This window comes from Lepisosteus platostomus, chromosome 19, assembly GCF_059453375.1.
Source record: "Lepisosteus platostomus isolate fLepPlt1 chromosome 19, fLepPlt1.hap1, whole genome shotgun sequence".
NCBI lineage: Eukaryota > Metazoa > Chordata > Actinopteri > Semionotiformes > Lepisosteidae > Lepisosteus > Lepisosteus platostomus.
This window is the reverse complement of record NC_142629.1, coordinates 8104124-8118321: the sequence shown is the minus strand read 5'-3', so window position 1 is coordinate 8118321 and position 14198 is coordinate 8104124. Positions and strand designations below refer to the sequence as shown.

At 35.2% G+C, this 14198-nt stretch overlaps 1 protein-coding gene across 4 annotated transcripts in view; it reads left to right on the top strand.

Annotated features, from left to right (window-relative positions):
• The window catches only part of sdk1a (sidekick cell adhesion molecule 1a), a 493742-nt gene that overhangs the window by 385047 nt on the left and 94497 nt on the right, over nucleotides 1-14198 (top strand). For all 4 annotated transcript variants that reach the window (XM_088612342.1, XM_088612344.1, XM_088612341.1 and 1 more), the window contains 3 exons: nucleotides 1851-1998; nucleotides 8333-8473; nucleotides 12076-12257. In XM_088612342.1, coding sequence (XP_088468468.1) covers nucleotides 1851-1998; nucleotides 8333-8473; nucleotides 12076-12257 — 471 coding nt within the window. The remainder of the gene's footprint in view (nucleotides 1-1850; nucleotides 1999-8332; nucleotides 8474-12075; nucleotides 12258-14198) is intronic.

Sequence of the window (14198 nt, the reverse complement as noted above, 5' to 3'; positions counted from 1 at the left end):
TTTATTTAATTTTATGTAATACTTTAGCATGGGTATAAAACATAGGGCAAACATACAGTACAAACTCCACACAGATAGCACCCAAGATTTAACTTCAAGGAAAAAATGCTAACCACTGCTCCACTATACCACCTACCACTTAATATATTTCTGAATTAATTGAGGCAGAGCTCTGTGAAACCAAAAACAAATGAAATAGAACATGCTTGCCATCTTGAGTTCTATAGTAAACATACGATGCAGGGCAGGTAATAGTCAGAGTTGTTCAGGTACATACTGTACTCAAATTCTGTGTTTCTGAGGAGCATGCCGTGGATATTTTATTTGATTTATAGACCGTTAATTTGCTTGTATCAGGTGTATGAAGTCTTGAGACCGCAGGGTAATAAGATAGAACTGAGGATGAAGTTCCTGTAATGTGCCGAGATTGGGACTTTTGCAAAGATAAGAAAACACAATGACAAATGTTTAATTCATGCCCCATTTGCAGTGGAACCTTAACTTAAACTGGCTTCTGTCCAAACAGTGATCTTCATCATTTTAGCTCCAGCATTTACTGAAGGGGGCTTTAGTCAGCTCCAATCTGAGCTGCTCAAGCATACTTCTTTAATTAAAATGTGCCAACAATCATCACATTCACCACCCTGAAATGAAAGATTCTCTTCTTTCCAGAAACAGAGGAGTGAAGAGCAACCATCTAACTATTGTTTACAAAAAGCAGAATTTGATCCCTATAAAAAGGTAAAAATTAGTCAAAAATGGAGCATGCCTCAGAAAAACCACATGCTGCGTCTGTCATTATCAAGAAAACCAAATAACAAATCACAAAGGACAGTGAATCATGTGTCATCATGGCGTAAGCGTTATTTTGACAAATATGCAGATGGCTATCCAGTTTTTGTTTTCTGGCTTGATAGGGTGTTTTTTTATCAACTGTGGGAGGTGTTACTTGTTAACACCCCCTTCTTATAAGAAAACTGCCTAAAAGTCAGGTTGTACTTAGAAGACAGGGCAATCCTGAGTCAGCACAGGACCTAATGTATCCTAGATATGATTGAACATTGGGATTGCTCAGCGTTAGGATCAGCTCAGGTGTTTACTTGTAAATCTGATTCCCATCAAATTCTTCAACTTCCTTTTCACAATACTCGTACTTTTTGGAAGATTTGTAAAGTGGAAAGTGTTTATTGATGGATCATTCACCCCTTTCAGAAGGACATCAGAAAATACAACTGTGAAGAAGTGATGGCTTTCAACCTTTGCTCAATTAAGGTTCTGTTTGTCTACAGGTTAAGACTCATCGATCTTTTAAACAAAACCGATAATGAAATACTATGAAATAATGAAATATATTATTGCCTACTGAATTTCAGATGGATATCTCAAGATGTTAAATTATATTGCTTAACCCTTTGTACAGAGCTCAGAGCAACAACAGCTGTTTCAGGCCATGCTACAAATTTAAAATAATGCAAAGTCTATATGAATGCAATTTGAAAGCCACAGTGATGGATGTAGGTTTTTTTTATTGGACATAGGGATAGATAATGCATCTGAAATATTTTCTACAAAATATTGTATAGCATGCTTGAGATTTTAAATTTAAAACTCCATTCTCTGTAATTGTTTCTTGGAATCGTTCAGTTTCAGCTTTAACCCATAATTCCTTGTGACACATGTTGGTACTGTCGTTTTTTTGGGTGAAAGACGTTTACTGTCATTTTATGCCTCCCTCTGAAATTGTTTAAACAATTCTACAAAGGTGAACATGCTTTTAAAATTCTTACAAATATCTAAAAATGTTACTTATTCTTTTTTCTGTCAAAAACTATTTTCTGTTTGAATTGTAGACTCCCCATGGAAGGTCTATTTACCCAAAGTAGCCCCCGCAATGACGGGGGCAGTGGTGAAGGGGTTAACGCCAGCTCGAACCTACCAGTTCAGAGTGTGTGCAGTTAACCAGGTTGGGAAGGGGCAGTACAGCACAGAGACTAACAGGTATGTATTCTTTGCCTTTGCCTTGTCAAGCATAGAACAGCTTATTTTATTATTCTTAGTTGTGATCACTATTCAAGAATAAACAAAATATGTTTGCTTGCTGTCACAATCTGTTTTTGGTCTGAAAGAGGGTGCAGAAGTCCCATCCATCATGAGAAGCTATTTAGTGTTCCCTGTTTAGTGTTCTAGAGTGTCTTTGACAACTAGGACTAGCTGAGAAACACCGCAAATAAAGGCCCCCTAGCCCCAAATCCAAACCTGTGCCCTACAGCTGCGAGAAAGCTATATGAACTATCACTCCACCATGCTGCCCTTTTCAAAACTTGTTAAATAAAATAATGCGATTTTAAAGTAATTTAGCAGGAAAAAACTACAAAAGTTTTACATATATAACATGCATGAGACCATTCATCCACAAGATGGCTGTGTTTTTGCCTTGTTAATTAGGGCAGAAAAAACTCATTGTAACTTACCATGAAGGTAAAGCTATTTCAGTTATGATCAGAAAATAACTTGTAACTTAATCTAGTGCTCATCGCTGAATAAAAGCTGAATCAATTTCCTGTAAAATCGCACAATACTGTAACATCAGCCTTAATGATTAAGGGGGTCAAGAAAAGACCTTTGTCTGATTTGTGTGATTTTTCCTTTTTTGAGTTGTATTTTGTTCATTTATACACTAAACAATTAATTTTGTAAGTAGATATCTTTGTAATAGATAAGTAAAGCATTTGTTCCTTTATAGTTGTCACTGAGTTAGAACAGTGCCACTACAGTTAATGCACAGAGTGTAATCTGGCACAGCATTTATGCTGTGGAAATAACCACAGTTCCTTCAGCAAGACATACTAAATTGTAGTTGTTTTGCACAGGAAAATAGTGGCATTATTTTTTGTTCCAAAGGCATGTGGCATCCATTTACTCCATATTGAGCAATTTATATTCATCAGACTTTATTGAACAGAGCTTCCTAAATTTCCCATTTCTTGTCTTTGCCAAAACCACAACACATCTTAGAAGGGGTACAGACTTAATTTATAACACTGATTCAGCATAATGGAATAATTAAACCATTGATTTTTATTTCATATTTCATTAATCTAGCAAATAAAATCACAGAAAAAACACAAAGAAATGTCAGGCAGTGATTTTTCTTTTTTCTTCATTTGAAAGGGAATTAACATGTATTTGAAAATGATGGAACAACGAGATTAATTTGACAATAGAATTTTAAATAAATACTGTCTTGGAAAAAATGCAGTATTTTTTAATGTTTCTCGGATGGTCTTAATGACTCTGTTATTCTCACATGTTTATTATAATAAGGCTACCTCAACCATTAAATTCCTCTGAATAACAGCTTTACAAAACAAGTTTGTCATCATATCGCATGAGTATATATTACTTACCAAGTAATCAGTGCTACTTAATCATAGCACCCCATTTAATCTTGTCAGCTGAAAAATCAAACATTGATGAAGTTATTAAAATTTGAACACCTAGCTGCTTAACTTCATGCCCCCAATTAATATTGTATTAGACAATGAACTTGATTATGAACTTATTAAAAAAACATTATTTGTTTAAAAGTTTTACTTTACCATTATTTTTTTCTGTATATGAAAAAGCAAGCTGTATCTTTTTTAAATTTACTAAGCCTGTCAGCAAGCTGCTCACTGTGAAAAGCTCTAATTCCACTTCAAGAAACCAAGCAAGAGATCTTCTGGAGTATGTCTGAACTGTCTGTTTAAATGTTTTGACAGTTGAAAATATTTAACTTTGAAATGAAACAATTTTTACCATCCTGATAAAATATTTTCATTCTTTTATCTGTAGAAATTATTTTTTTTATAAATTTGTATTTATACAATTTTATTTTGTATATTTTTTTTGTATAAATTTTATTTTAAAGATTTTTTTATCTTTGAATTAAATCTCAGGCAAATATATATGTAATAAATAAATGCATTTTAAAATTCTGGATACACCTGTATCCATCCAGTAAAGGGACTTTAAATTAGGTTGTCTAAGTTGTAAAGAACCCAGCTAGAGCTCTGATTGTATTTAGGCCTGTTAATAGATATTTTTTCCTAGAGTTGGAGATTGTCTGCCTTGTTAGCAGATGGCTATGACACTGAATATGCTAATCAATCAGGAAATGTTCTCCCATAATGTATTAGGTCCTCCAGTGCCTAAATCCCGCAGTATGTATAACTAGTTTCCTTACATTTGTGTCGCTCCAAATAATCAGTTATTGAAAAGCTAGTTAAGGGTTTACGTATCAATGAATGATTTGTAGGGCAGCACAGTAGCGCAGTGGTTAGCATTGCTGCTATGCAGCTCTGGTACCCTGCGTTCGATTCCAGGGGTGCTATCTGTGTGGAGTTTGCATATTCTCCCTTTTTTCACATAAATTTCCTCCCAAAAGACATTCAGGTAAATTAATCTGCTTCTGAGAAAATCTCCCTAGGTTTGAGTGTGTGCATGTTTGTGTCGGTGTGTGCCCTGTGATGGGCTGGTGTACCATCCAGGGTGCATCTTACCTTGCACCTGTCACAGTGTGTAGTTTAGGACCCTGTGCAGATGGTATAATCCGGAAGTGACTGGAAAAAGACTTCTAGGGAAACACAGCAGGAGTGGGACTGGAAGACAGACAGGGTGGCGTGACGGCTGTGATCTGGTGCTCTGGGGGCGTAGCGCAGGCGAACAAGTCCAGTGGGAATCCAAAAGGGAAAAACAGGGCGCAATCCAAAGTCCAGGTAACCAGGAGATCCAATCCGAGACTGACAAGATTAAAACCAGAACTGGATCCGGAACAGGAACAGGGACAGGGAACCAGGAGGATAAAAACCGTAACGAGGCCAGGCACTCCGAGCCCCGGACTCAGCAGGTCTGGACACCGATCGGAAGAATAAGCCCTCAAGCTGCGGACATAGGGCGACTTGATGCTAGGCGGGCCTCCGGGCATCCGTCTTCTAATGCAGAACCCGGCATGGCAGGAGTGCCCACCTTAAATAAAGACGGACAAAACGGGACAGGTGCATGAAATCAACTAAAACACAAAAGGGCCAGAGCACCCTTTAGAGGAGGGATTATGATTTTGACAGCACCCTTTGTTGCTGGATATTGCAGTTAGAAAATGGATAGATGGATAGAGTGATTTGTATTTATGTCATTTAAGTAGTCACGAAAACATATGGAAACAAAATTAGAAGATCCCATGGCCATTGGCTATCACATTTGAATTCATCAATAGACGGGATGTCTCTACCAGTTTTACATGTAGACATTTAATAAAGTAAGTTTTGCCCATCTTGTGTGGGAAAGTTTCCTGAGGTTGATTTTTCTCATAATGCCACAACACTCGTAAATGAACTTTCACTTTCACTGTTGTCAGTTCTGGCTTGCAGACATAGCAACTGGACATTCCATGTGGGAAGAAGTATTAGCTTTTTTATTTTATCTTATTGTTCCAGGCCTGCTTTTATTTGAGATTTCATTGGAGTGCAGATATTAACCATGTTGATTCATCTAGAAATATATCAATGCTGATAACTGCAAAATATTTTGAAGCATGAAATGAAAATGAAACAAAATTCATGTGGTACTCTACCAACAGATAATAATATGTGTGGTACGCTAAGAAAAAGATCATAATCAACAAGAAGTACATATTTTTATTTAAAATACTCATGTATGTGCTATTATCTATTAACTAAGCCATACGCTGTTGCAATTGTGCATTTGCATTTTAAACTAAAACTAGATTCTAATTACAGCACCTTAATTCAAATAATAGGTCTTCTCATTTTTTCTAATTGATTTCCCCTGATATGAATGCTTTAAAGAAGTGATGGAGTTAAATCTCACGTGGTACACCTGAAACTGCTGAAGAAAATAGACATAAACAGCATATAGAGAGAATTTGTGTAATAAAATTATATAAAACTGATAAGAACCATGGTGTTTACTTTATATAGCTGTAGTTACAGGAATGCTTTTTTCCTGGTGACTGAAAGCAATGCAGACTATTAGAGACTTGTCAGAGAGACATGCCTCACAGCTATTCTTTTCTGCTACATGCTGTCTGTGTAAGAAGCTGCAGTTCTTTATTCAGGGAAAGATGTTCAAAGAGAATGGAACTAAAAAGTTAATATTTTTCATACAAATGTACTTGTATTTTTTGGTTTAATAGCACACGAAAAAGAAAGTAGAATACAAAGATATGGAGCATATCTGTACATATGACTTTTTATTCATAGTAACACTGTAGAGAGCATTTTCGTATGGCTGGCAGAACATTACTTCTGAATTGTAGACTTCTGTACCCTGTCATCAGAATTATGTTGTACTGTAAGATTTGTGACATTCTCATAAAAATATCTTATTTTAAGAGCAAGATGTTACACATCAGATGTATAAAGTGTGAATACATTAATTAGTATGTATTTTATAGTGCAAATGCTATCAACAAAGAGCACAGCTGCATTCAAGCTGGAGATTGTTTTCCATATGGTTCAGACAGGACAGATTTACAAAGTAATATGGGAGTAATGCTTGCTATTATTTGAAATTGAAAGTGTTAATTAAGAAAAGCACTTCCAGCAAAGAATAATAAATGAAGCCAGATTTAAGAAGACACCAACTATAAATCTAAAAGAACCCAAGGATTCCTCATTAAACTTTGAATTCTCAAGATAAGTGAATTCAGGAATACTTGCTAATTCAGATTTAATAATGCTCCAATGTTCAGTACATGGACTATAAAAGAATGCATTTCTATAGTACAAAGGAAAAGACTTAATAAGCAATGTGTGAATCTTCAATACTACTGTCCTTGAAAATTTACTTTACAGTTATGTTCTTATAACAGTATACAGGTATATAATTAAATATAGGTATTTATATATAGTGTATTTCTATATGTACTCTATAGGTATAATTTATTAAATATAATTTCTATTATTTACAGTGATCATTGCTTAAGACTTTAGTACAGTCGTTAAAATAATTAAGTCTACTAGTGCATAGTTTGCAAGACTTTGTATCTACAGCATCATTGTCAGTGTTTGACATTCAATGGCTATTGAATGGAATAGACATAATAGCCAAAACATCAGATTAATTCTTAATTAATATGTATTGTACATTGTGCTTTTGTAAGACGCCTTGATAATATTGGATTATTATGCTATATTATTATGAAGTCTTTTGAGTGATATCAGTGATCCAGTTCATTTCAGGTCAGGGAAAACCTATTAGAAACATGTTAAAACACATTTCTCCCAAATCTTCCCATTGATTTGTATTTTGTAATTGTATTCTGTTCATGCTCTTGTATGGTGTAAACAAGATACTTGTCTTCTTTTGAAAGTCACTGTACAACCAAATCGTACAATGAATCTTAAGCATTTCTTTTTGATGCGTATAACTCATTGCATGTAATAACTAGTCTAATTAGAGTATTAGATAATTTCACATTTTCCGCTGATATAAGAATAGCACTGAAAAGAAATAAACAAGATTTGTTTGAGGACATCGTGGGCAGTTTTTTAGGCTTTGAGTCTAAAGTGTTATGGGAGATCATGCACTATCCGAGTAACAAGCAGCACATCATAATTGAAGTAAATGTGGCAAAGGAGATCAAAAAGGAAGTCATTTATATAGCTGATAATCAATCCAGTGACTGTTAAGCAGAAATAAATTCAGGGTTACTTTGCATATTAGATATACAGCCTAATAAGCACTTACTTTGACAGCTGGCACTGAGACAGTCTAGATACCTCAGGCACAGAATTTGGGATCTAAAGAAGCTGGCTCATTCAGCTACTTATCAACTTCAAACATGCCACTCTGATTTTTCATTAATGACCGGGTTTTGTTTAGTTTTTCATTTCCCTCTTGAGTTTGTTTCCTGAAATATAAGTGCATTGGCACTATTTTGCAATCGGCATATCTGCATTTTTATTGATAAACAAAACAGCTGCCGGCTGTTTCCAAATATCTTTGTTTTGTCTTTGAAAACACACAACTACGAGATCTTAATTTAAGGTATTATGGAAAAGTGTTAATGCTGGAGTAGTACCTCAAATTTAGCATTAAACTTGTCCTTCAGGAGTGTTTAAATTGTTGTCTTTGACAAGCCAACAAGATGATGGATGCTTTCAGTCATGGGCATTTTTCTGTTATGTGTCCATAGAGTAGCAGAACTGGTGGTTAGTGTCTGATGAAGAGCAAGCAGATGGTGGAAATGTCATTTTGTGCTCTAAAACAATGCCTGGATTGTTTAATGTGCTGAATGAAATATGATGTCCTTAATGGGTTCTCTTTGAAGACTGATGCTTCGTGAGGAACCCCCAAGTGCTCCCCCGAAGAACATTGTTGCCAGCGGGCGTACCAACCAGTCCATCATGGTCCAGTGGCAGCCTCCCCCAGAGCCAGAGCTGAACGGAGTGCTGAGAGGATACGTTCTCAGGTGGGCTACACTGACCCAGAGTGATAAGAGCCTTGTCGGGAGTGTTTCGGGTCACATCTCAGGTTACATTAACAACTATTTTACCCTGCAGCTTACAACTGGCAACCCACTGAAGGTAAGCAGGTGTGAGCCTGGTCAGTACCTGGATAGGAGAGCTCCTGGAAAAACCAAGGTTGCTGCTGAAAGAGGTGTTAGTGGGGCCAGTAGGGGGAGCTCACCCTGCAGTCTTGTGTGGGTCCTCATGCCACAGTATAGTGACGGGGACCCTCTGTAAAAAGGTGTAGTCCTTTGAATGATGTGAGGTCATGTCTCTCCATGGTCATTAAACATTAATATTATTATCTATAATAAATTGTTATTAGTAGTATTAGTAATATTACCTTCTTCTGTGTTTCAGATTATATTTACTCTTGCTTTGTCACATATGTTGCTGCTTATTTTTCAGAGGATGCAAGGAGAGGTGTTCCGAAACATTTGGGAAAAGACAGTCTGTGCTTATCCCTGTAATATACAGTGTGTTTAGTTTCAAGACAAGAAGCTAAATAAATTATTGAACATGTAAACAAAAAGATGATTATAAATGTGTAACCTGTAGTATACAGTGTATTATTTTTAATACTTTCTTTTTTTAGGCTAAGTAAATATGTACTCATCTCCTTTGTGTTCATTTTCATTACATAGCATATTTGTTAACTTTAAAAACCAGTATCTATAAGTAGAGATGGTGACTATGACTTTAATGTCCTCTTCATACCTTGCCCAGATTTAAAAAAAAAACACATTACATTTAAACTTTTTGTAAAATTCCAAATTAACCAAAGACTGTTATAAAACTCCAAAATTACTCCATAAACTCATCATTAAAACAAGATTTTACGTTAAACCCATTTTACTACAAACATGTATCCTTATCACTAAAGTGTGTGGTAGCATGTCTTAGTGAGTACCATCAGAAGTTTTCTTAGGAGTTGGTCTGTGGCCTAAAACAGTGTGATCAAATACGTGATGAAGTTCATACCCAGTTTGCAGTTCTGCCAAAAGTCTTGTTATTGTAATATTCAAGAGAGCTTTATTTTAAGGCTAACTATGAAGTTAAAGTGACGTATAAACCCTGTTTTCCGTAGTCTTCCACCTTTTCATTCCCTTAAAACAACAGTTCTAAACCTACAGCCAAAAGTACTCAGAACAAAGAAATATTGCCCTTTAAGGAATGACATATTAAAAGTAAGATGACACAATGCCTGCTTGCACAGTCCGCTTTTCCTCACACTGCCAGAAAGAAGGATAAAAAAACATTAGCAAGTAGTGGACTCAGCTTTTCTTATCTAAAGTGACACTGAGCAGACTGCAAGGCTCTGTCTTGAAAGTCCATAGACACAATAGGGAAGCTAAATTGGAACCTCCTGTGTCATTCTTGCAGACTGGTGGTCTCCCGTCCATTTCCTCCTATTCCTGCTCTCCCTTATTACCCTGCACAACTGAACAAGGCACTACAGCTGAACAAGGCACTACAGCTGAAATGATGTTTGTTTTACTTTTCAGCATAGTAATTAACCTGCCTTTTCCTAAGGCATCACTACATCAATTTGGTTTTAATATGTATTTACATATATATTAATAATGTAAGGAGTTAGAAAAACAAACCAATCAATGTGCTTCCAAGCTTACATGTTCAAATGTTTGACGGTAAACCTGAAGTGATTGAAGCTTTAATCCAAGCATTTTTGAGACCTCAAAGTAATGTTTGATGCTTTATTATGTTTTAATCTTCTCTCAGCTCTTTGTATTAATATAGCAAATGAGTTTAATGTCTCCGAGCTTAATGATTTCAAAAAAAGTCCATAAGGTGTTTTTTTCAGTGTCTACAGCAGAGAAGAATTAAAAAAGCCAAGAGAATTAAACAATGACTTGGAAAAATTAAATTTAACATCAGTCAGGTCAAAGAGATCCCCACTGATTAAACTTTAGGAACGTACACTACACATATAACATGGATGATTCTGGATCACAAAAGTGATCTGGGTGTTTCAATTCTTCAGTGTCCTCAGTGAGGCAATGTGGGGAAGCAATTGCAAAAGTTAACAGAAGGCTTGGGTTTATAGAAAGGAATTTAAATACATGGGTGTTCTGCTAAACCTTTACAATACACACAATACAATAGTAAGTACTAGTAAAATCCCACTGAGGAAATTGTAGTATCAGGTTTGGTCACTATAGCATTAGAAATCATAAGTTACTGGTATACATATACAGAGTAAGGGTACTACGTCTGTGTAGTTTAGAACAAAGGCGATTGTGAGGATATTTAATTTAAGTATATAAGATCCTAAGAGATATAGATGGGGTTATCCCAGGGAACTGTTACACCCTCACTATTGAAACATGGACATGGGGTTACAATTGGAAACTAAAAGGGAAATAATTTAAGAGAGTGAAAAGGAAACTTTTTTTACAGGATTGTGGATGTGTGGAGCTGGCTTCCCAGTTGAGGACCAAATTCTTGGTACTTTTAAGAAATTACTAATCAAAATGTTTAGAGTCACCAAGGTACTAACTTGTCAGATGTGTAATATGGTCTGAATGTTATTTTGCAAGTTTGTTATATTTTTTTTGGATGGGGGGTTTGGGTGGGATGTGGGGTCTTTGGTCTTTGGAGCTGAAATATGTTTTTCTCCTATTTTCTTCAATACACATGGTGGTCCATTTGTAGAAGCTCAGAGATGTTTTCAGGGGAATTGCATCTATTAGTCATCAAATGGTCAAATTTTCACCTGTTATTTTGGGGGTCATAATCTCTCCTGTCACTCTTACAAAACTGTAGTAAATTGAGGTGACAGGATTCTGAAGCCTGTGAAAACAGGAAAGTGCTGCTTTGTCATTAAAGCTTGGGAGAAAATTAAAAAGAAGCATTTAAAATTTCCATATACACATACCTAAGTAATTATTGTAATTCCATTAGAGATGTCTGTAACACTCTGGATTAAATTAATATCTTAACAGTATTCATAAAGAGATTTCTTTGAATAACAAACTGTACCTTTGGCAAAAGCTCCAATATTAGTCATCTCTTTGACTTCTGCTGTTGCTCGTTAAAAGTAACACTGTTTTGCTCAATGCTTGTGTGGATTTTATATAAGCTGGGTACTTACCAGAAAATTAAGAATTAAATAACTTTCTTGTGCCGTTTGACATTAAATGTTGGGAATTGTAATGTATATTCTGTATATCTGTTTATAGGTTTTTCTAAAACTTCCATTCTAAAAAGTGAGATTCACAAGTTCAAGTTCTGGTTTTGTAAAACAAAAACACAGTGTTTGCGTTTTGTTTTGAGTATTACTTAATAATTTAATCCTAATTTTTACAGTAATTGTGTTTCTGCATCTCTCAGTATAGACCTTATTATTGGTACTTAATTCCATTTTGTGGTTATAAAAATTCAAACATTCGAACAGCAGGATCTCCAAATTGGATTACATTGGAATGCTATAAAGTTGGCCCAAAGACTTTCAGTCTTTATTGCTTTCATGGAAGTGGATTGCAATTAATCAGTAGTGGAGTGATATTGCCAGCTGTTGTCTCATGATTCATTTCCATGATTTTAGGTATCGCCTTGCTGGCCTTCCTGGTGAGTACCAGCAGAAGAACATCACCAGCCCTGAGATTAACTACTGCCTGATTAGGGACCTCATCATCTGGACGCAGTATGAAATCCAGGTGGCTGCTTATACTGGAGCAGGCCTGGGAGTCTTCAGTCTTCCTGTGACAGAGTACACGCTGCAGGGAGGTAGGAGATTTAGTCTTTCTGATTTGCTTACAGGTTTCTTCTAAATAAAATCATACAAGAAATAATTGAGAGGAACGTAAGTGTCATGGTGACTTTTTGTACACCTAAGTTTATATTCAACATGTGCTCCTTTTCCTTTGAACCTGTGCCCCCCCCCAAAATTCAAAATTCCTACTCAAAGGTCTGCATATACACATACATGAATTCCCTTGCTGTAGACTGAATGGTGAAAGCCATAACCTTCTGACTTTAAGGTTAATATTGTTCAAAACAAATATGTTAAAGCGTATTGTCAGCTCATTAGATGCCTCAGACCCAGTCTCTAATAATGAATCATGGGTTTTTGACTGGAGTGGCTTTTCAAATGCAATAAACTTAGCAGAAGCAGGAAAAACCATTAGAAGATTTTACTGCTAGCCTGATGGGCCATTTAAATGATTATTTTTAAGAAGAGTAAATTTATTGACTCCGGGGCAACAGAGAATAGAGACCATTAATTTATCTAATTTGTTTTATGTGAAAGTGCACGAATGATGGAGTTGAAAGCTCTTAATACAACCAAGGCAATCATGGGTTCAGGATTACTAAAAGTCCAAATATATCTCCATATGGAAAGGCTGATAACATTAAACTGTTTTTCTTTCATCTTATTGACAAGGTAACTGCTAGAAAGGCATTTTTGATTTTATTGTCTTCTGAAATTGTATTTTGAGACGTATGTATTTGCAAAAAGGTAATAAAATCATGCTACAAGGTTATGATGCTTTGCATTATTCAATCATTTCATTTGTTTTAAAAATGCATAGCTGTTTGCATCTTTGACAAGTGAAATATTTCACAATTTCTACTGGAACTATAAGTCATTATCCATTTTATATTGGGTTTGTATAGTCCATGTGTTCGAAGTAGTAATGTGAATATACTTGAACAAATAAGAAATTATTATTTCTTGTCATTTTCGGCCTTGGTTCAAAATGTGGTCTTGTTTAACATTCTGATATATTCGTAGTCATCACAACATTGAACAGGTCTAAAAGGAATAATGTCAAAAGTTGTAGAGGACATTAGAGGATGCAGAGGATGGTTAAAAGTTTATCATCTCAGGGATTTAACATATTGTGATAGAAGAGAAATAGGAATAGCTTACATACAGTTATGATGCACAGCCCTTATTATGTTATTTGTATTGCATATACAGTATATAAATGTCAATGGTTTGTTTCTTTTTATGTAAAGTAGTTAAAATCTTACCTTTTAATAGATAGTACTTAAAAATGGTAAAAGTTTGTGTATTTTTTGTTTGTGTATGGTAAATTAGTTTGTGCTTATTATCCTCATTAATGAAACCTCATGTAAGACTTGATTGAGCAGATTGTTGGAAATAAAGCAACAAAGGGGTAAACAATCATCTCTATTTCTATTCTCTGAAGATATAATGATCTGAACTGACCCAAACATTGTTTTTGGCCTTCTTTCAAACTGGAACAGTATTAACACTTGAAGTTTGCAGTTTTTTTGAGTAACACACCTTCTCTTATAGTATAGTTACAACTTTTTAAATGATGTTCGCATTTCCTACAAAATCTCACTGCTTGATTTCTTTTTCTAACCCGTCTCAGTCTATTGCAGCCAATTGAAGAATACAGTTTTTTTTAGGCCCCTTATCCACAGCCTTCTACTTACACAGTAGACAAAAGTATACTGGTACTGCATTTCCATGTGATCTAGAATCCTACTTTATTTACTAAATTTGAATGAAAAATGATTCCTTAGAGAAATATGTTTGAGGATTTTGAGTATTTTTCTTATTATTATTGAATATTATTTTTAACAGAGATACATACAAGCAAAATTGAGCTAAACTGTTGAGTATTTACAAGTTGTCATTGTAAAATTATTGATTGAATTTATTTTCCACCACGCCTGCAGAATCATAGAAAT